The sequence below is a fragment of the Stegostoma tigrinum genome, chromosome 15 (assembly GCF_030684315.1).
Source record: "Stegostoma tigrinum isolate sSteTig4 chromosome 15, sSteTig4.hap1, whole genome shotgun sequence".
In the NCBI taxonomy this organism is placed as follows: domain Eukaryota; kingdom Metazoa; phylum Chordata; class Chondrichthyes; order Orectolobiformes; family Stegostomatidae; genus Stegostoma; species Stegostoma tigrinum.
The window spans coordinates 20790952-20814185 of record NC_081368.1 but is presented as its reverse complement, the minus strand read 5'-3'; the positions used below and the strand labels follow the sequence as shown (position 1 = coordinate 20814185).

At 41.3% G+C, this 23234-nt stretch overlaps 1 protein-coding gene across 2 annotated transcripts in view; it reads left to right on the top strand.

Moving 5' to 3' along the window:
- atg4a (autophagy related 4A, cysteine peptidase) overlaps positions 1-23234 on the top strand; it is a 51241-nt gene that overhangs the window by 7305 nt on the left and 20702 nt on the right. Inside the window, exons 2-6 of one of the 2 annotated variants that reach the window (XM_048544952.2) lie at positions 2983-3050; positions 8512-8610; positions 11501-11602; positions 17052-17124; positions 22961-23040. In XM_048544952.2, the coding sequence (XP_048400909.1) occupies positions 8550-8610; positions 11501-11602; positions 17052-17124; positions 22961-23040 (316 nt within the window). In that variant the 5' untranslated portion in view covers positions 2983-3050; positions 8512-8549. Of the gene's footprint in view, positions 1-2978; positions 3051-8511; positions 8611-11500; positions 11603-17051; positions 17125-22960; positions 23041-23234 lie in introns of both variants that reach the window. The other variant, XM_048544951.2, reaches the window with a different exon arrangement.

The window sequence follows — 23234 nt, the reverse complement described above, 5'->3', positions numbered from 1 at the left end:
TGGAGTGCATACAGCAGAGGTTTACCAAGTCTGGACAGTATGAGCTCTGAGGAGAGATTGGACAAACTGAGTTTGTTTTCATCTGAACGTCAGAGGCTGAGGGATGAGCTGGTAGATGTTTACAAACTTACGAGAAGCATGGATAGAACAGATAGTCAGAGTCTTTTTCCAGGATAGAAATGTCATTTACTAGGGAACCTAGGTTTAAGGGGGAGGGGGATGTTTAAAGGACACATAAAATGCAAGTTTGGAGATGCAGGAATGTATTGCCAGACGAGGTGGTAGAAGCAGATACAATAGTAACCCTTCACCACCACCCTCTGTCTTCTACCTTTTGAGCCAGTTCTGTATCCAATTGGTGGATCTCCCTGTATTCTGTTTAACCTTGCTCATTAGTATACTATGAGGAACGTTGGTTAACACCTTAATGATGCCCATACAGATCATGTCCATTGCTCTGTCCTCATCAATCCTCTCCAAATGTTTGAGAACCATCTTGACAGACACATGAATAGGCAGGGAATAAAGGGATATGGACAGTTTAGAGGCAAAAGGTTTTCAATTTGGAAAGGTGCCATGTGCCAACACAGACTTGGTAGGGTGAAAGGCTTGTTTCTGTGCTGTAGTGCTGTTTGGTCTCTTTGTTCTAAAAAAATTCAATGCAGTGTCTGTAAAAACAATGCAGTATTTTTGTTCTGAAATCAGCAAACGACGTGGAGAGATTAAATAAAACCAGAAAATGCCAGAAATGTGCAGCAAGTTGATCAGTAATTTAAATGGAAAGATAATATTAGCAATGTAGGTGTGATATTTCTGAACTGTCCTACATGAAATATGCTTTTCATTCAGTTGCAGAGTTATCATCTGCACATTGGACTGTAGTCATAAACTGGGAAAGTTAGAAGCTAACTATAACCTTTGGTGAAACTTGATGATAATGCTATTATTAATCTGGCATTTTACTACACACTTACAAAGTACTGCACACTACATTGTTAAGCAGTGGTTCTTGTTAAATGCGTAATTTTCCATGATAGCAATTTCACACAACCATGAGATAATTGAATGTCCTTTTGTTATTGCTCAAGATTTGAGGAAAATCTCTTACTCTCTGAATTAGGACCAAAAGCTAGAAGATGAATCGTGGGAATTGATTAATCTTAATGAATAGTGATTCAATTTGAAGTATTCAGTATTAAAAGCCTATTTCATCTCTAAGTGGAGGAGTAAGTGGATCAGAGTTAGAAGAACTCTTAAAGATGCAGTGAGAATATATGGAAGCAGGAAAATCTCTCTAGTTAGAAAATGTAATTTCAGCTTCTCCCCAAACGTTCAGTTCTAAAATAACATGGCAAATCATCATAAAATAAATTTCCAGTGCTTTAGAATGATTCATTCATTTGTGTTTAACAATTAGCTAGGATGACATGCATGTCGGGACAGATTGAATAAAGATTTTGGGAGGAATTTACCAACACCGAATGGTGAGATTGTGCCACATGAAATGGATTAGGTATGTAATATTGATGACATTTAAGCTTAACAGAGAAGGAACTAGAAGTCATGGCATGGGCTGGGGAGGGAAGAATGATAGGAGATAATTAGAATAGAGAGAATCTTATGGTGAATGTCCATCAGTAAAGACTTGGTTGCATCAAATGTTTTGTTGAGTTCTGGACTCTAGATAATTCTATATGGGCACCAGGATCAAGAAAATGTTTACATAGGTAAGTAAATTGCTGAACCATGGAAGGCAAGCATTTGTAGATAGATGATTTTTTAAAAAAATCATTGGAACTGATTAAACAAAAACAACATTTTTTTGTTTCCATATTCATTCTATCAAAATTTTGTGACAATAGAATAGTTGAAGTTATTTTTCAGTTTGTTTAAGCAGTGATTAGACTTAGAAAAGATGATGTTGTGGTATTGTTTCTGGATTGGTAATCTGGAGATGTGAATAATAATTTAAAGATTGAAAGTTGAAATCCCACCAGGACTGGTGGAAATTCCTTACTTTTTAAGTTCTGGAAATTTGAAGTTGGTTCACAATGAATAAATGCCTGTTTCTATGTAAGGGATAACCGAGGACAAGCAACAAATGGTGACTTGGTCTGTGATGTCCACCTTCTGAGAACAATTTTTTGTAAAAAGTTGCAGCCAATGCTTTACTGCTCACTATTGTGTAATCTGTAGTTCTAACTCCTAACTTCAGAAATTCCCTCAACAGTTTTAAGTATTCTCAGCACTAAATTGCAAAATGACAGATGAGATAGCTACAAAGAATAATAAAAGTAATATCAATCAAAATGTGGGGTCAATATTTGTATATCCAGGTGACCTTAGCACTATATTCCTATATATCTCTGAATATACTTGTACTCCCATACTAAATGTGTGAGATTTGGCTAAGTGGTCGTACAGTATTTTTCTCTGAGTCCTTAATGTATTGGTTTGTGAATTCAAGATAACAAAGTGTGGAGCTGGATGAACACAGCAGGCCAAGCAGCATCTCAGGAGCACGAGAGCTGACGTTTCGGGCCTAGACCCTTCATCCTTTGTGAATTCACTTGGCTTTGCACCATTTTTTTTGACAGGAATCCTGTAAAACTACTCGATTTAATGTACATAAGACTAAGAGCAGGAATGAGTAATTCAGCCTCGCTAGCCTGCCCTGATATGTAATACAATCATGGCTGATCTTATCACAGCCTCAACTCCGCTTTCCTGCCCATTTCCCATACTTCTTTGACCTATTACCAATTAAAAATCTGTCTATCTCCTCCTCAAACTTATTCAGTGTGCCAGCATCCACAGCATTCTGGGATAGTGAGTTCCACAGATTCACAACTCTCTGAGAGATGTTTTTCTTCCTCAGCTCTGTTTTAAATCTGCTGCCCCCTACTCCATCACTTGGAAAGCAGTGTTGCTTTATCATTGACATCTAGTATCTCATGTTTCTTTTTTTCTTTCAACAGAAAGATCTGAACTCCTATCGGATGTGAGATCAAGACTTTGGTTTACTTACAGGAAGAAGTTTTCCCCAATAGGTGAGTATTCTGGCTGGAGCTCATTGTCTACATGTAATGTGTTGTGGCATTCAAAGGCTCAGTGAAAGGGATTACTGTCCTCCCCTTTTCTCTACTTCCTTTCTGAAGACTGCGCAGCAGCCAGCAATTATATAGCATCTTTAATATGCACCTATTGGTCAAGTCCTTTAGTCTAATCATTCTGGTGTAGGAAATGATGCCCATTGTAGATAATCTTATCACTTTTACACTTGCGCTTGAGATTCTTCCTGAAAAACCAGCAATGCATCAGATAGTCGTCCTCCTGTTGTCACAGCTTGTTTTTGCCTCCCAATGCTCATCTAAATTGCAGTGTCACTTCACTCGGCTTTATCAGCAGGAATTGTCAGTTTCTACTGCCACACTGGATCATCTGGTCTCAGCAAAGATTAGTAGTGGCTTGGATATCTCTGGACCAGGGAATGTAAAAAGAATTGGCTAACATGACTGCTATTGATCATTACCTAGTGAAGAGATAAATGTTTTAAATGCATTTGGTTAAGTGGCATTAGGACAGGATGATGCTGAATTGTGGCAATCCTCTCAATTGAATAACCCCACAGTACCTGTTGAAAAGGGTCATGCAGGACAATAGTTGCTTGACTGAGGTACTGAAGGCCATGATTGCCATGTAACCATGATTGCCATGTAAACTTGATGCATAATTGTCTTCAAAGAAGGAAATATAGGGAATGAAAATTGGAGGTGAGGCCATGTGTTCAGCATTGGGAGAGGGACTTGAACTTGACATTGTCCAACTCTAGCAACTATCCAACTGAATGAATCTGATCCAACTTCCTAATACTTTCTTTGGCCACTTGGATGGACAAAACTCTCCAGAAATGTTTCTAATGTAGGGAGGCTTAAAATTATATAATTTTTTTCCCAATTTTACACCATCCTATCTGTAACATTTCCAACCCAAACATTTTCTCTACCTAAGAGAAGGATGCTGCTGTTTAGATGGGAATGATGTCTTCAAAGCATTTAGAATCTTTAGGCAACTTTGACTTATAGCGAATACTCAATGCTCAGCATGTATTTGAATGCAGACATGGGACTAGACGAAAACCAGAGGATGATATGTTAGCCTAATGCCATGGTCCTGCTTCCAGGCAATTTTCACAGAGACAGGATTGGGGCAGCAGTATTGATGGCTACCCAGTCTCATGATTCGGTCAGTTTATTATACCAATTCAGCTGACTGTTAAGACCACTGTCTGAACCATGCCTTTTTAAGTTTGTACTTTTTAGGAACTGTGAAATGCAATGAGGGAAAACTGTTCTTAAAAACACAGACTTATAAGTATGGCTGAAAAATTTCACAACAAGGAGTTTAAAACTTATTAAGAATTCTGTCTTGTGGCTATGCATTCCTACAATTGTGCAGATTAGCAGGAGCCGCGGAGTTGTTTACAGGGGAAGCTGATTGATTGTCTGCTAACTGGGCAGGTTAGGAGCGGAAACAAGTTTATGGAAGCAGACAACATAGAGAAAAAAACACAGAAGGATCTCCACCTATCTTTTCTCTCCATCTTCGATCTGCCTCCCCCTCTCTCCCTATTTGTTCCAGTTCCCTCTCCCCATTCCCATCTCCGATGAAGGGTCTAGGCCTGAAACGTCAGCTTTTGTGCTCCTGAGATGCTGCTGGGCCTGCTGTGTTCATCCAGCCTCACATTTTATTATCTTAGAAGGATGTATTGTTCTCCCCAGCAAAACCTGTCAGTTCTCTGCAGAAAAAAAAATCAATTTAAACTTGGAGACAATGAGTTCCTTTCCTGCAGCAGTTGACGTGACCTTTGAATCAAAGAGATTAGATTAGGTTAGATTACCTACAGTGTGGAAACAGATCTTTTCAGCCCAACAAGTCCACACTGCCCCTTGAATCATCCCACACATCCCTGAACACTACGGGCAATTTAGCATGGCCAATTCACCTAACCTGCACATCTTTGGACTGTGGGAGGAAACCGGAGGACCCAGAGGAAACCCACGCAGACACTGGGAGAATGTGCAAACTCCACACAGACAGTCGCCCGAGTCTGGAATCGAACCCGGGTCCCTGGTGCTGTGAGGCTGCAGTGCTAACCACTGAGCCACCTTTTCCCTGAAAATCAATTGCTCAGTACTACTTACAAGTCACAGGAAGCTTCCAGAGAAAGACTGCTCAATACCAAGGGCATGACTGGGATCATCTCAATATTGGAAGCGGAAAGCAAAGACCACTGAATTGACTTCCCATTTTGTTCTCCCTTTGCCCATAACCCGTTTTCCCTCTTTGTCTGTGCATGTGCGATAAAGAGAGAGCAATGCTTCCTGAAAGCTAGTGTGGCTTCTGACTAAACTCTGAAACTGTGGACATGATTCCACTGTGCAGCAATTCCAAAAGAAATGTCAGAAACAACACCAGCCACTCTATATGTCCTTGATTGATCTGACCAAGACTTTTGACTCAGTAAGTAAAGGAAATCCTGTTTAAAGGTTTGCTGTTCAGTGAAATTCATCAACATTCTCTATCTCGACGCCATCCTTCACAACAAGAGGTTGGTGACAGTTCTTACCAATGGTAGTTATGACACACTCCTTTGAGGTCAAGACACAGGTCAAGCAGGGATGTGTCTTTGCCCGTATCCTTTACTCCATCTTCACTTTGTCATGGACGTTGTTTACAAGCTGAATGGGAAACTTTCCAATTGCAACCAGTTGAGATACAAGAAAAAACTGTCGCTGATCTCACTTATGGAACTTCAGTCTGCATATAGCATTGTCATTTCTACCCTCTCTGAAGAGAATCTACAAGCCTCACTTAATGCTTTCAGGAACCAAACTGAAGAATTGATCTCAGCCTCAGCGTCAAGAGACTCAAACCCTTTATTGACTCATGCCAGGTTAAGTTCTGGTTCATCCTCTGTTAAGATCAATCGACTAATCTTCCCAAACATTTCCCTTACCTGGGACACTACTTTTCAATTATGGCTGACATCAACATGGAGATTTAACATTGCATCCAATTTGCAAGCTCCATCTTTGGATATTTAGGGATGAGCCCCTTCGATGTGACATCCATGCTGATAACAAGATCCTTGTGTATAACACAGTCATCTTTGACTCTTTTAAATGGCTCTGATACTTGGGTTTAAGTATGCGTATGCCACCTTAAGACCCTTGAGAATTACCATCAGTGCTGTTTGAGACAGATTCTTTGGATCATTCAGGAGGATAGGCACACTAATATCAACATTGTTAGCTAACAGCACCACCATAGAGGCCATATTCAGCTGAACTCAACTCCACTGAGTCGGCCACAAGCTTGGGATGCCTGAGTTCCAATTACCAAAGCAAATTTTCCTCACTCAGCTCAGGAAAGGTGCTTGAATCTGACAAGGACCAAGGAAGCCTTTCGAAGACTCCCTGAAGGCTTCGCTCAAGAATTGCAACATGAGATGTCAACGCATTGGAGACCCTCATTCAGAAGAAGCCAGCTTGGAGGATACTCCTGTATGAAGAGACGCAACTCTTTGAGACACCTGACTACAAGAGTAGATAAGGGAAAAGAACTGGAGAAAGGAATGTGAAAGAGCCTGAAGCGAAGGATCACTTCCACCTCCCAAAACACATGCCAAACGTGTCGTCAGAGATTGGACTCCAGGATCCGGCTTATCAGCTACATGAGGACCAACAGACCCAAGACTAGTGACACCCAGTTTCCTAGGTGGACAATCAATCGAATGATTGCAGATAATAAAGCGTTTACTTGTAAATTGTTTGTAAATATTGTCTAATTGTTTGTAAATAATAATTCTTGTTTAGTACAGAAACTATGTTTGTGCTTTCTAAAGTCAGATAAACTGTGATATGATAAGTACCTTTAAAAACTTTAATATTTGGTAGAAATTTGGAAATAGTGTGCGTGTGTGCGTGCATCAGAGAGAAAGAAAGGTCTGCTTGAGTGTTACATGGCTCCAGCCACGTAATGCTTCTCACGGTGTTAAATGACTGGGGCTGCTATGATTGCTGATCAATTCCCTGCCAACTCTTTGCGTATGGGACAGGAAACCCAGCTACAAAAATATCTTGCCTTAATGACCAAAGGGTTTTTTCCTGTGCTGTCAACCTCTAAGTCTGCTGGGTGTGAGGGTGGCTGTTTTTATCTTTCCTGGTTCCCTCCAAAGAACATTGACTGCAATGTACAAACCTATTTTTAATCAACTAGAAAATGCAAATTAGAGTTAAAATGGCTAAGGTCATGATGATTGGCAAGTGCTCATTGTTTCTTCAGGAATCTTGGGGCACAGACATAGTTGAGGCAAACAGTATAGTTGTCTTTAAGAGGAAGCTGGCCAAGTTCATGAGGAACAAAGGATTAAAGATTATGTTGATGTAGAAAAGTGGGGTGTGTCTTGTGTGGAGCTCAAACACAGGTGTAGATTGTAGAACCATCTGTCCTGTCTTATTTTTCACTATAATTCTGTATATTTCAATGGAGATCCTGCCACTTATTTAATCTGCCACAGATTGTGTTCATTTTTGTTTAATTAAGAATGATTATAGTATCTGTAATTGAACTCGATCTTGAACTCACACAGAGGAGGCATGCTTTGCCATGTAAGTTCTGATAATAACGACCCACGATAATTTCTTGTATTAACAGTAATTTCCAAAATTATTATCAATTACTATCATTGTGACTAGTTATGTCTGATTCCTTGTCATTACCACAAATCTGACTGCAATATCTGTAATGCCATTGTAAAACTGTATCAAAAAGCATTATCCTTGAGCTGGAACATTCAAATAATGGAAGATTTGACTTAGTTTGGAGCTTAAACTGTTTCTTCAAAAGAAAGATTCGTCTTAGACCAGTCTGCCTGCTCTAGGAGTTCAAGTGAATTTAAAACATCCCATGATAATGAACACAATCCCCTGACCAACATTTGTACTTCAATCAGTATGAACATTCATTCACTCAATTTTCTGTTTGTGGGACCATAGTGTGTGCAAAATGTCTGTTTGTCCACAACAGAATAGTTATTACAATTCAAAGTGATACTAAAACTCAAAATGCTGTGTAAAACATTTTGAGGAGGTTCTGAGAGATATAATGATGTTGTACATATATTCAAGTTTATATAAATCATTTTCTAACAAAGCATTCAGCATAAATTACCAAGTTACTGGCGTTTTGTTAAAACATGTAACTTTTCAATGAACTAAGTTTTTTTTTATATTTTCGCTGTTTCTAGAAGCGACAGCTATTAGAAATTCAAATAATACATCACGAACGTTATGTTTTTATGTTGTGTTTATGTTCTATGTATTAAAAACTAAGTGGTCCTGTTTATGATTGTTTTATCAGACAAATGTATCAGGTTTGTGACAACTTGGTCACACTTGGCTAGTGATGCTGGACGCTGTAATGAGTTCTATTTTTTTACTCAAACAGGAGGAACTGGTCCCTCATCAGATGCTGGCTGGGGATGTATGCTGCGCTGTGGACAGATGATCCTGGCACAAGCATTAATATGCAGACACCTGGGGATAGGTGAGTCTTCATGTAAACCCCCATCACAAAACAGCTTTGGGATTGGATGTAGCTTTTGGAGGCATCGCGAAGTAAGGTAATTGCCTCAGTGCCGTAAGGAATTTTAAATTTGGAGCAGCATAGCGGCTTGGTGGTTAGCAGCACTGCCTCACAGTGGCAGAGACTCCGGTTCGATTCCACCCACAGTTGGAGTGTGAAGTTTGCTCATTCTTCCCATGTCTATGTGACTTCCTGCCTGGTGCTTCGGTTTCCTCCCACCGTCCAGAAATATGCAGATCAGGTAGATTGGCCATGCTAAATCACCCATAGTTTTCAGGGATATTTAGGTTAGGTGTCTTTGCCATTGGAAATGTAGGGTTACAGGGATGGGGTGGGAGTGGGTTTGGTTTGTCTGGGTGGAATGCTGTCCGGTGGGCTGGTGTAGACTTGTTAGGCCAAATGGCCTGTTTTCACACTGCAGGGAATCTGATTCTGTGAAATTAAGCTCAGCAGCTCCCTCTTTCATCACGCTTCAGAGGGACAGATCATCTTACACAGATACTTTAAATAGCCTAGAGTAGGTTATCCTGTCTCGCAGGAAGGTCTGATTAATTAGAGCGAAGATACAGAAACAGACAGTTCACTCTCAGGGAATGGTAGCTGTCCACAACTTTACTGTGAGTAATTCATTAACTTGCTTCATGATTTGAAGCAGGTTATGTATTGGCTCCCCCGTAAAGATGCTTTACATCACTTGCCTTTTTAAAAATTATTTAAGGAGTGTGGAGAAAGGTGAAGGTAAGCTGCTGCTTTGAATCATTGTAAGTGAGTTGTGTAGTTGCGTAGTGCTGTTGAGGGGTGGTTGGGGAATTCCAGTTTTTACTAAGCCACAGTGAACAAATGATAGTCTGTTTCTATGTCAGGACATTTGTAACGTGAATGATAACTTGCAGGTGATTGTGTTTTGAAGCTGCTGGTGGTGTTGCCCTTTATCACCACATTGCAAATTCTTGTTTTTCGCCCTACTTTCCAGGCATTTTCTCTCTTGAACACTTTACCTAGCTGTACTTTTTTAAAAAAAACTTTGTTCTTTACCATGCCTCCATTCCTGCTATCAACCTTACCTAAAATTTGTTATCGAGATATTTTCCATGCTCTCTCCGGCAGCATTTGTACTACATGAAAGCTAATCTTCCATGATTTTAGTCTTCATCTCAATTCACCTTCCCTTCTCTACCCTCATTACACTTTGTTTCTGTATTGTCTTAAGTTCCCTCTGCATATTACCTGCCGATGTTCGCAACTACCCCTTTTGAAAGTGCAATGCAATCTCTAATTACTTCCTTATGTCCCTCTTTTGGCTGTTTTCCTTCAGTTCCTTCCAAATGCCAGGGAAAACTCCATCTTCCCTTTTCTTCCAACAAGTCACTTATAATTACACTTTCAGGTTTTTTTTCTATTTAAACCTTTGGGCCTCCATTCACCATGATATTTTTGCATCTTTCAATTTGCTCAATTACTTCCTTGTATTCATCTTCAAATGCCTTTTGTTCTCTCTGATTCTGATGTGATCCCAGCTTTATCCCTTTGAATTCATGGGTTTAGCTTTTAGTATATTTGATGCACAACTAACCCACTTGTTCATTTCCTCACCCAGTGTTATTAGTGATCAGAATTGTCCCGGAAAATAAAGATAACTCCTGAGTAAAGATAATTCGAGGTTCTTTTCTCCATTTTTCCCTATCCACCAGCATCTACAATAAGTGCAAGGAGCTCACATCTCGGTCTCATCGTGGACAAGTACAACCTGTTCAACTGCCTGTGCTGCATTTCCAGTGCCTTAGTTTCAAATCTGAGGCTTTCTCCATTTTTTTTCTCTGCCATCTTCCCTCACACTCTCTCCCAATTCACCTTTTCCACAAAGTCCGGACTTTGCTCCTGCTCCAAATAAATGCTAACCAGCCGACTTCTGTTCTTGGCCCCCACGTTAGTTAAGAACACAAATAATCCACTCTCCTCAGATCCCCAAATTCTTATTTTCTAAACAGTCATTATTATTCCCCTTTAAATCTCCTATCTTTGCAAACCCATTCATTCCCCTCAAAAGTCCTTTCAACAGTTCCAGGCAACAGCATCATTTTCCGGTGCCTTTCCTCTGTTATCTATTTCAATAAGGCTACACTCAGTTAACTTCACTTTCATTCATCCAGTCACAATCGGAGAACTTTTGGCAACAGATTCTGTCCTGTCCCTGCACTGCAAACATGGGATTCCCCAACAAATCCTTCCTTGGCTCCCTTTCTGTTATCTGCATGATGCCAGGATCAAGTTTCACATGCACGCTGATGACTCTCAGCCCTGCCTCCATTTGCTTCCTTGTTCACTCAGTCCATTGTGATTTTTTTTAAAATCGAACTGCATGTCCAAAATCTGGCGATTGATGAGCCACAGTTTCCCCCAGTTAATGATTCTAAAGGCTGATGCTGTTGTCTTTGGACTGTCCAGTAACTCTTGCAAAAAAAAAGAATATTTTGTTTCAAGCTGTAAGTAATGTGACAGTAGGAAACAATGGTCTGAAATATTGTGATGCAGAATACAGTTTCAGTTACTCAGCCGGTTAATGACTGATGGCACTTCCATTGGCATTAGGCAGTTGCTTTACACTGAGTGGCTTATTAACCCCTTTTAGTCAAAATCGTATCTGATCAACTGTCTGTATTAACTTGAATTCCGCAACTCTTCAGTAGTTCCTTCTATTTAAGATCAACCCAATAGAATTTCGTAAAATAAATTTTCTTGTAATACCCCACTCTGGCAAGTAGTTTTTTGCAATAAATATCTTGTTTTGAATTATTATTTTGAGTGGCTACGTATGTTTGTTTAGTCGGCTAACTGAATGGTATTATTGCAGATTGGCGATGGGAGAAAGGCAAATGGCAGCCTGAGCAGTATCACCGGATTCTGCAGTGTTTTCTTGACAGAAAAGACAGCTGTTACTCAATTCATCAAATGGGTAAGACTGTCAGTAAAAATGTATTGGACAATTACTCCACCCCCAAAATAAATATGAAAACACCAGTCGTGCTTTTCATGGAGTGTGTTTATAGCCAAGGGTAATTACATTGCGCATCTGAGCTACAGAGGAATGTTGATGCAGAATACTTTATTTTTAAAACACTTTGAAGTCGTTGATTTGAAAAATAAAGGATGTAAATGATAAGGGAGCTTACTGTTCTGGTCGCCCCATTACAGGAAGGATGTGGAAGCATTGGAAAAGGTGCAGAGGAGATTTACCAGGATGTTGCCTGGTCTGGAGTGAAGGTCTTATGAGGAAAGGCTGAGGGACTTGGGTCTGTTCTCATTGGAGAGAAGAAGGCTAAGAGGGGATTTAATAGAGATATACAAGATGATCAGAGGATTAGATAGGGTGGACAGTGAGAGTCTTTTTCCTAGGATGATGACGTCAGCTTGTCCAAGGGGACCTAGCTGCAAATTGAGGGGTGATAGATTTAAGACAGATGTCAGAGGCAGGCTCTTTACTCAGAGAGTGGTAAGGGCGTGGAACGCCCTGCCTGCCAATGTAGTTAACTCAGCCACATGAGGGGCATTTAAGCAGTCCTTGGATAAGCATATGGATGATGATGGGATAGTGTAGGGGGATGGGCTTAGATTAGTTCACACGTCAGCACAACATCGAGGGCTGAAGGGCGTGTTCTGCGCTGTATTGTTCTATGTTTAATAGACTTGGTAAGGGAGCTTAAGGTAAAGGAACCCTTAGGAGGCGGTGATCATAAGATGATGGAATTTACTCTGCAATTTGAGAGGGAGAAGATAGAATCGGAGTTAACGGTATTATTTACGAATAAAGGTGACTACAGAGGTATAAGGGAGGAGCTGGACAGAATTGACTGGAAGAGGAGCCTAGCAGGAAACACAATAGAACAGCAATGGCAGGAGTTTCTGGGAGTAATTCAGGAGACGCAGCAAAGATTCATCCCTAGGAAAAAGAAGCATGGTACAGGGAGGATGAGTCAACCATGGCTGACTAGGGATGCCAGGAATAGCATAAAAACAAAAGAGAAACCATATAATGTGGCATATGGCAGTGGGAAACCAGAGGACTGGAAAGCGTACAAAGGCTAACGGAGGGCAACAAAAAAAAGAAATAAGGAGGGAGAAGATTGAATATGAGGGTAAGCTAGCCAGTAATATAAATGAAGACTGTAGGAGTTTCTCTAGATATATAAAGGGCAAAACAGAGGAAAATGTGGACATTGGACCACTGGAAAATGATGCTGGAGGGATAGTAGTGGGGAACAAGGAAATGGCTGAGGAACTGAATAATTACTTCACGTCAGTCTTCACAGTGGAAGACATGAGTAATCTCCCAAAAATTCAAGTGAGTTAGGCGACAGAGCTGAGTGTGGTGGCCATGACCAAGGAGAAGGTGCTAGTAAAACTGATTGGCCTGAAGGTGGATAAATCACCTGGACCGGATTGACTGCACAGCAGAGTTTGAAAGGAGGTAGCTGAAGTGATAGTGGAAGCGTTAGTGGTGATCTTTCAGGAATTGCTAGAATCACGGAGGGTCCCAGAGGGCTGGAAAATTACTAACATGATACGCATGTTTAAAAAAGGAGTAAGGCAAAAGATGGAAAATTACAGGCCAATTAGCCTAACCTTGGCTATGGTTAAGATTTTGGAGTCCATTGTAAAAGATGAGATTTCTGAATATTTGGAAGTGTTTGGTAAAGTAGGGCAAAGTCAGCATGGTTTCATCAACAGAAGGTCATGCCTCATAAATCTGCTAGAATTCTTTCAGGAAATAACGAGCAGGATAAACCAAGGAAAGCAAATGGATGTTATCTACCTGGACTTAAAGTAGGCCCTTGACAAGGTGCTGTACAGTAGGCTGCTGTGTAAGATAAAGGCCCATGATGTTAGAGACAAGTTGTTGGCATGGATAGAAGGCTGTCTGGCGAAAGCAGAGTGTGAGGATGAAAGGGTCCTTCTCAGGGTGACAGCCAGTGACAAGTGGTGTTCCGCAAGGGCCAGTGTTGGGATCACAACTTTTCACTTTCTACATTAATGATCCAGACGAAGGAACTGTGGGCATTCTGGCTAAGTTGGCAGTTGATACAAAGATAGGCGGAGGGACAGGTAGCGTTGAGGAGGTGGGGAGGCTGCAGAAGGATTTGAACAGGTTAGGAGAGCAGACCAAGAAGTGGCAGATGGAGTACAATGTAGGAAAGTGTAAGGCCATGTACTTTGGTAAGAAGAATAAAAGCATGGGCTATTTTCTAAATGGGGAGAAAATTCAGAAGTCTGAAATACAGAGAGACTTGGGAGTTCTAGTCCAGGATTCTTGTCAGGTAAACTTGCAGGTTGAGTCAGTAGTCAGGAACCCAAATACAATGTTGGCATTTATTTTGAGAGGACTTGAATATAAAAACAGGAATGTACTACTGTGGCTTTATAAGGCTCTGGTCAGGCCACATTTGGAGTATTGCGTGTAGTTTTGGAAACCATATCTCAGGAAGGATCCGACCATAGCGATCCCCAAGCCTCTGCTTGGTTTCCCCGATGTAGAGGAGGCCACATGTAGAACAGCGGATAGAGTATACCACATTAGCAGATGTACAGGTGAACATCTGCTTGATGTGGAAGATCTTCTTGGGGCCTGGGATGGGGGTGAGAGGGTAGGTGTAGGGGCAGTTGTTGCACTTCCTGTGGTTGTGGGGAAAAGTGCCAGGTGTGGTGGGGCTGGTGGGGAGTGTGGAGTGGACAAGGGAGTCACGGAGAGTGTGGTCACTCCAGAAGGCAGATAAAGGTGGGGAAGGAAAAATGTCTTTGGTGGTGAGGTCGGATTGCAGATGGCGCAAGTGTCAGAGGATGATGCGTTGGATCTGGAGGTTTCTGGGGTGGTATGTGAGGACAAGGAGAATTCTGTTTTGATTCTTATTGCAGGGATGGGGTGGGAGGGATGAGTTGCGGGAAATGCAGGAGACACGGCTGAGGGTGTTCTCGACCACTGAGAGAGGGATGTTGCGGGAGTGGAATTCCTCATCCTGGGAGTAGATGGGTTGGAGGCGACGGAATTGGGAATAAGGAATGGCATTTTGCAGGAAGGTGGGTGGGAGGAGGTGTATTCTAGGTAGCTGTGGGAGTTGGTAGGCTTGAAATGGATAACGATTTCCAGGTGGTTGCCAGGGATGGAGACAGAGGTCCAGGAAGAGGAGAGAGGTGTCAGAGATAGTCCAGTGAACTTAAGGTTGGGATGGAAAGTGTCGGTGAAGTGGATGAACTGTTCGAGTTTCTCGTGGGAGCACAAGGCGGCACCGATACAGTCATCGATGTAATGGACGAAGAGGTGGGGTTTAGGGCCAGTGTAGTTATAGAAGAGGGATTGTTCCACATAACCGACAAAGGGGCAGGCATAGCGTGTGCCCGTGCGGGTACCCATAGCCACCCCCTTTGTCTGTAAGAAGTGGGAGGAATTGAAAGCGAAGTTGTTGAGGGTGACGACGAGTTTGGTTCAGTGAATGAGGGTGTCACTGGAGGGGGTCTGGTTGGGCTGGCGGGACAGGGAGAAGTGGCCTTTAGACTATCTGCATGGGGAATGCTGGTGTATAGGGACTGGATGTCCATGGTAAAGATAAGGTGTTGGGGACCAGGGAATCGGAAGTTTTGGAGGAGTTGGAGAGCATGGGTGGTGTCACGGATGTAGGTGGGGAGTTGCTGGACCAAAGGCAAGATAAGTAGAGATAAGTTCGGTGGGGCAGGAGCAGGCAGAGACAATAGGTCGACCAGGGCAATCAGGTTTGTGGATTTTAGGAAGGAGATAGAAACAGGCGGTGCAGGGTTGGGGAACGATGAGGTTGGAGGCGCTGGGTGGGAGGTCACCTGAAGTGATGATGTGGATGGTTTGGGAGATGATGTTTTGGTGTTCGGGGATGGGGTCATGATCAAGGGGGTGGAAGGAGGAAGTGTCAGAGAGATAGCATCTGGCCTTGGAGATGTAGAGATCAATGCGCTATACTACAACTGCGCCTCTCTTGTCCATGGGTTTTATGGTGAGATTGGGATTGGAGTGGAGGGTTGCACGTTCCGTGGGGTAGAGGTTGGAGTGGGTGAGAGGGGTGGAGAGGTTGAGGCGATTGATGTCTCGATGGCAGTTGGAGATGAAGAGATCGAGGGAGGGTAGGAGACCTTGGGGTGGTGTCCAAGAGGAGGGTGTGTGTTGGAGGCTGGAGAAGGGGTCAGTAGAGGGAGCGTTAGGCTCACAAAGAAGTAAGCATGGAGGCGGAGGCAGCAGAAAAACTGGAGATGAGGAGAAACTTCTTCAGCCAGAGAGTGGTGAATCTATGGAATTCACTGCCACAGAAGACTTTGGAGGTCAGGTCATTGAGTACATTTAAGACTGAGATAGATAGGTTCTTGATTATCAAGGGGACCAAAGGTTACGGGGAGAAAGCGGGAGAATGGGGTTGAGGAACGTATCAGCCATGATTGAATGGTGGAGCAGACTTGATGGACTGAAAGACCTAATTTCTGCTCCTATGTCTTGTGGTATTATATTGAATAATGAACAGAAGAATAGTGTTAGATGAGGTGGAGCAAACCACCGTCATACTAGCATTAAGTCATGAAATTCTAGATGAGTCCAGATTTTCCTCCCATAGTGATCGTCTAATCTGGCTGGGAAGCATCAAACAAATTGCATATGGAGTAAGAAGCAGCTCTCGACTGCATATCATTCCTACTGTTAAGTGCTTGATTCGAGCAGATACCTTTGACTTGACTGGCATTCTACTGTGAGGATTGATATACAGTAACAATGTGAACAGGGTGGGATGGAGGAGGAAAATGAGAGAGAAGTGAAAGGATTATTCCTCTGAACAGGATTTGAATTTAAAGCACTTGAATATGTTACAAATTAATATTGTTCTGTGAATATTTTTAGGAGGCTTCGTGTCAATATTTATTGTTCTGTTCAGAGTTAAATGTATTTCAGGATTGCTGAAATTTGGTGCCCAAACAATTAATTAGAAAACCAGTCACCCTTCTCCTGCGCTGGTCATCATGGGGTATGTTATAGAAATGCTGTGTATGTAACAACCCTACAACCAGCTCAATGTGGAAATTTGAGTTTGGGTGTCATTCAAAGTATTTGCAGGAACTCTGAATTTTGAATGCTAGTCAGGTCAGCTTAGTGACAGTTGGAAGATATTTATAATTTTTAGAATATATATTTGTTATTTCTGGTATTTTCAAATGGTTAACACAAAATCAGATCTTCGGTAGTATGCAATGTAGTACCTTTTTTGATTCCACCCAAATGCAAAGACTGATGAATGCATGGAATTCACTGAATGGATTTATGCCAGGATAAGATTGTGATATATACTAATAGGTGCTTTGACTGAGTTCCCACACCTTTTTTCTGTTATTTTTCTTTACAGCTCAGATGGGAGTGGGAGAGGGTAAATCTGTAGGGGAATGGTACGGACCCAACACAGTGGCCCAAGTACTAAAGTAAGTGAAAATTGAGAAAATGGAAGGGAATCTACCTTCAAGGATCAGGTAAATTGAATATGTTGTGGGAGAATTGGAAATTGTCCAACTGTAAAAGAGACGAATAATGGGAGTGACCACTGAATTAAATTTGTGTAAGCCAGTGCTACTTGTAGAAATTTGATTCAAGGATCCTAGCATGTTTTTTAAAGTTGGTATGTCACTGTTTGCTTTACACTTTCTACCCTATCCTTCCCGCCCAATACAATTAAATCCCATTAGATCAGTCAATATTTCAGCCAGTGTAATTATCATAAAGGCCAAATGACATGCCTGTCACTTGGCAGTGTTGCCGAGCTCAGCCTGATGCTTGGAAATGTGGGTGAATGGCCTTCAGTTTCCTGATGAATGACTTCAAGATGAAGCATACTGTGTCATAGGTTTCTAAGACTCTGCAGCATGGAAATAGACCCTTTGGCCCAAACTGGTCCATGCCAACCAAAATATCTATCCGCGCTACCCCCATTTCCCTGCACTTGACCCATATCCTTCTAAACCTTTCCTATCCATGTATTCATCCAAATGCCTTTTAAATGTTGTTAATGTACCTGCCTCAACCACTTCTGCTGGCAGCTCATTACGTATGCATACCCCACTTTGTTTTTAAACAAAAGTTGCCCCTCAGGTTCCCGCGTATTCTTTCCTCTTACCTTAAACTGATCCCCTCTAGTCCTTGATTGCCCAACCCTGGGAAAAATTCCTGGTTACAGATCCCACTTCTGACATTCACCTCAAAAACAAGGGAAGGGAATGCATGAGGAGCAGCAGGACCCTAGGAAGCACCGAGGATCAGAGAAATTTTGCCGTGCATGCCTCCACTGATTTCTTAAGGGATTAGGACAGGTAGATAAGATGTTTAAGAAGGTCTATGATATACTCATACTCATTTTTATTAGGTGAGGAATAGAGTTTAAGAGCAGAGTGGTTCTGCTGGAACTGTGTAAAACATTGGCTAGGTCACAACAAGAATGTTGTATGCATTTCTGGAATCCACATTAAAGGGATGTGGTAGCACTGAAGAGGGTGCAGAATATTTATCAGGATGTTGCCTGGGCTGGAGAATTTCAGTTCTGGAGAGAGATTGGACAGACTTGGGTTGTTTTTCTTGCAGCAGAGAAAATTGAGAGGGGAATGATTGAAATGTATAAAACTATGAGGAGCACAGATAAGGTAGACAGACAAAACATTTCTCTTCAATGGAGGGATCATTGACCGGGGGTATAGATTTAAGATAAGGGCAGAAGTTTAAAGGAGATGTGAGGAAAAACTTTTTCGCTCAGAGGGTGGTTGAAATCTGGAACTCCTGCCTGTAAAGATGGTAGAGACACAAACACTCTCAACATAAATAAGTACTTAGATGTGCACTTGCAATGCCAAGGCATACATGTGACGGCATCTTAGGAACTGCATCAGGTATACCTAAAAATGAAATGTCACCCTGGGTAAGCTACAAAACAGGTCAGCTTGCAAACCAAACAGCACAAGCAAGTGATAGACAGAGCTTAATGATTCCACAACCATTGGCTCAGATCTAATCTCTGCAGACTTGCCATTTCTAGTGTTCATTGGTGGTGGACAAAGAAAGAGCTGCCTTCAAAGTAGAGATGGCTTGAATATAGTTGGGGTACATTCCAACAAGGGGAAATAGACAATAGACATTAGGTACAGGAGTACGCCATTCGGCCCTTCGAGCCAGCACCACCATTCATTATGATCATGGCTGATCATCCACAATCAGTATCCTGTTCCTGCCTTATCCCTATAACCTTTGATTCCACTATCTTTAAGAGCTCTATCCATCTCTCTCTCCCTGGATGACAAAAGCGGTGAGATGAAGCAGAAAAAGATTTCGTATGACCATTTTCAGGTTAATAGTACAAATGAAAACCAAGTTGAATGGAAGTTCAGAGGGCAAGTGAGAAAAGAAATAAAAGCTGAGATGGGGCAACCAGCTAACGTAAAGGGAATCCCACAGTCTTTGACAGGCGTATGCACAGTTAAGGACTCGGGCCAAAAGGGTTCCAAAAGGGAGTTTATGAATGGAATGGTTGAGTGGAGTATAAAAGAGTGCATTTTGTATTTTTGTTTATCAAGGGAGAATGTGGCACCAAAGTCGCAGTGAACAGAGATATAGATTTAAGTACTGGATAGCCTTAATATAGATAGAAAGGCAATATTAGAGAGGCTGGCTGTGCTTTTAATTGGTGTCACCTCAACTGATTTTAGATGCAACTGAAGACATTATTGATAGAAGTTCCAGAGGCACTTCTGATTCTTCTGAGATACAGGGATTTCTCTATGGGACTGAAAAATTACAGCTGTTACAGTCATCATCAAAAAGAGGGCAAGAATAAGCCCAGCAACAAGAGGCCAGTCTGTTTAACTACTGTGGAAAGTTTTGTAGCCTGGGACAAAAATATCGTTTCTATCATTCAGTTGGACAAATGTGGATTAATTAAGGAAAGACTATGTGGATTTGTTTGTAGGAAAATTACATTTAACTAATTATGTTTTTCAATGAAATAACAGGTACCATTAATGTTGGTAGTGCAGTTTATCTGCTGTAAATGCACTTAGAATCAGAGTCATAGTCATACAGCATGGAAACAGATCCTTAGGTCCAACTAATCCATATTCATAAACTAAACTAGTTCCACCTGTGTGTGCTTGGCCCATATCCCTCCAAACCTCTCCTATTCATGAAATTATAGATCATAGAACATTACAGCACAGTACAGGCCCTTCGGCCCTCGATGTTGTGCCGACCTGTCATACCGATCTCAAGCCCATCTAACCTACACTATTCCATGTACGTCCATATGCTTGTCCAATGACGACTTAAATGTGCCTAAAGTTAGCGAATCTACTACCAATCTACTAAATTATCCAGATATCTTTTAAACCTAGTAACTGTATCTGCATCCACCACTTTCTCCAGAAGTTAACTCCACACATGAACCACTCACTTTTTTAAAAAAAACAAATGCCCCTCATATCCTTTTTAAACCTTTCTCCTTGTATATTAAAAATGTGCCCCCTAGTTTTGAATTCACGCTCTCTTGGGAAAAGATGCTTGTCATGCATCTTACCTATGCCCCTTATGATTTTATAAACCTCAATAAGGTCACCCCTCAACTGCCTACACTTAAGTGGCAAAGTCCCAGCCTTTCCAGCCAATTTTTATAACTCAAACCCTCCAGAAAGTGCCACCCAGCAGGCTTGTGAGGAATGAAGCTCATAGAATAAAAAGGACCCTAGATGAGTGATAGGAAACAGTGTAGTGTTGAGAGTGTGTGATGGATGCAAATTCAGTTGGAGCTTTTAGAAAGATGTCAGGAGTTGGATAACTATTTGAAGCAAAAACATTTTCAAGGCTGTGAGAGAAGAGGGGCATGAGACTAAGTGAGTTGCTGTTGTAGAGCACCAGCACATACACAAAGGAACTGTAGTCTTTCCTGAGCAAATTTTGCTGTCACCCCCAAATACATAATAGTTAATCTGATACCCACCAACATGTTGCGAATCATTCTACTTCTACTTTAATGAGTAAACAGTAGAAAGCTTCACATTGCTTGGATGGAGGTACAAACTCCAGTCTGCTGTTTATTAGAAATTACATCCTGGACACACCCTCTGCAGTATTCTTAATGGTGTAATACAAAATGCTAGCATGCCTCTCAAGTTACAATGTCAGAGAAGTTCTGACTGTTGCATTTTATGAGGAATTTTTTAAAAATGTCTTGCGTAAACTTTTCAGCCACCAGCTCGGATCTAAGATTTATTCTGCTTTGTGAAATTACCTCTACACCCATTTCCCCTCCCCATCTGTTTCTTAACATCAAATAGAAATGTAAATGTACAAAATAAAGGCATGAATAGGCCATTCAGTCCTTCAAGCCTGCTCTGCCATTCATTATGACCGTGGCCATTCATTCCAACTCAGTACCCTTTTCCTGCTTCTCCCCATACCTTTTGAACCTTTTAATGCTAATAACTATATCCTTTTTGAAAACATTTTTAATGGTTTGGCTTTAACTGCTTTCTATGGCAGAGAAGTTGACAGGCTCACCACTCTAGATGAAGAAAGTTCTCCTCATCTCAGTCCTAAACGGTCTAGCCTGCATCCTCAGACTATGACCATTGGTTTGGACTCCCTGGTGATCAGAAATATCTTTCCTGAGTTTATCCTGTCTAGTTCTGTTATAATTTTGTAGGTTTCCTTGACAACTCCTCTCATTCTTCTAAACTCCAGCAATATAGTTTTAACCAATACAGTCTTTCTACATATATCAATCCTGACATCCCAGGTCTCAGTCTAATAATGCTTTGTTGCACTCCCTGTATAGCCAGAACATCCTCCTTCAGATAAGGAGCCAAAACTGCCGACAGTACTTCAGGTGTGGTCTCACCAAGGCCTTACACAATTGTGCTCCTGTACTCAAATGCTTTCGCTATGAGGGCCAATTTATCATTTGGCTTCTTCAATGCTTACTGCACCTGCGTGATTACTTTCAGACATAGTCACCGAGGTTTCATGTTACCTCTCCATTTCCCAATCTAGTGCTATTTAAATAGTAATATTTCTTCTTATTTTTGCTACCAAAGTAGGTAACCTCACATTTATCCATATTATACTTCTTCAGCCATGCATTTGCCTACTCAATTTGTCCAAATTGTATCAAAGCATCTTTGCATCCTTCTCGCAGTTCACACTTACACCCAGCTTTGTGTCATCTACAAACTTGGAGGTGTTACGTTTAGTTCCCTCATTTAGAACATTAAAATATATTGTGAATAGGTGGGGTCACAGCCTGCCTCTCAGAAAATAGACCTGTTTATTCCTGCTGTTGTTCCCTGTCTGTCAACCAGTTCTCCAACCATGTCAGTGCATTTTATTCAATCCCATGTACTTTAATTTTACATGCTAATCTGTTATATGGAACCTTTATCAAAAGCCTTCTGAAAGTCCGAGGAAACTACATTCTCTGGGCCCCTTTTTATCAAATCTGCTAGTTACATGCTCTCAAAATTTCAGTTGATCTGTCAAGCCTGATCTCCCTTTTGTAAATCCATGCTGACTTTGTCCGCTCGTGTTATTGTTTTCCAAGTGCTCTACTATTAAAACTTTTATAAAAGGCTTAGCATTTTCTCCACTATCGATGTTAGACTAACTGGTCTATAATTCCTGTTTTCTTTGTATCTCCATGTTTTAGATAGTGGGGTTACTTTAGCTATTTCCAATCCATGGGCACTGTTACAGAATCTATAGAATTTTGAAGGATGGCCACAATGCACCCACAACCTCTAGGCCACTTCCTCAGGTGCTCTGGGATGTAGATTATCGGGCTCGAGGGAATCATTGATCTTTACTCTTTCCCCCCTTGCCCTAACACTGTTTCCTTACTAACACTGATTTCCCTCAAATCATCTTTTTCACTAGACCATGTGTTTCCCAACATATTTGGGAGTTTGTGTCCTCCTCTGTGAAGACAGAATCAAAATATGTTTTTAAATCGTTTGCCATCTTTTTGTTCGTCACTATAACTTCCCAGTTATACATCTTGTACATGCCCTCTGCGGTATTATTAATGGTGTAATACAATATCCTAATATGAGTACCAGGTTATAATGTAAAGGAGATTCTGACGAAGAATTTTTTTAAATGTCTTGTGTAAATTTTTCAGCTACCAGCTCAGATTTAAGATTTATTCTGCTTTGCGCAATTACCTCTACGGCCGTTCACCTGTTCTTCAAATTGAAATGTAAACGTACAAAAAGAATGTTTCTTTTTCCACAGAAAGCTTGCTTTATTTGATGACTGGAATGCGCTGGCAGTTTATATTTCCATGGACAATACTGTAGTTATTGAGGATATCAGTGAGTGTTAATATTTTTCTTTAAGTGTTTCCTCCATTAATTAACACAGTGTGATGGAAATTTGAAAAATTATTTTGAGCTGGCCAACAATGGTTTGAATTCTGTTGCTGAATGTGGAGATCAGTACCATCCTCTGCCATACACCTACAAGTTATTGGAAAATTGATTAGAATTATGAAAAAATACTTTTGTGT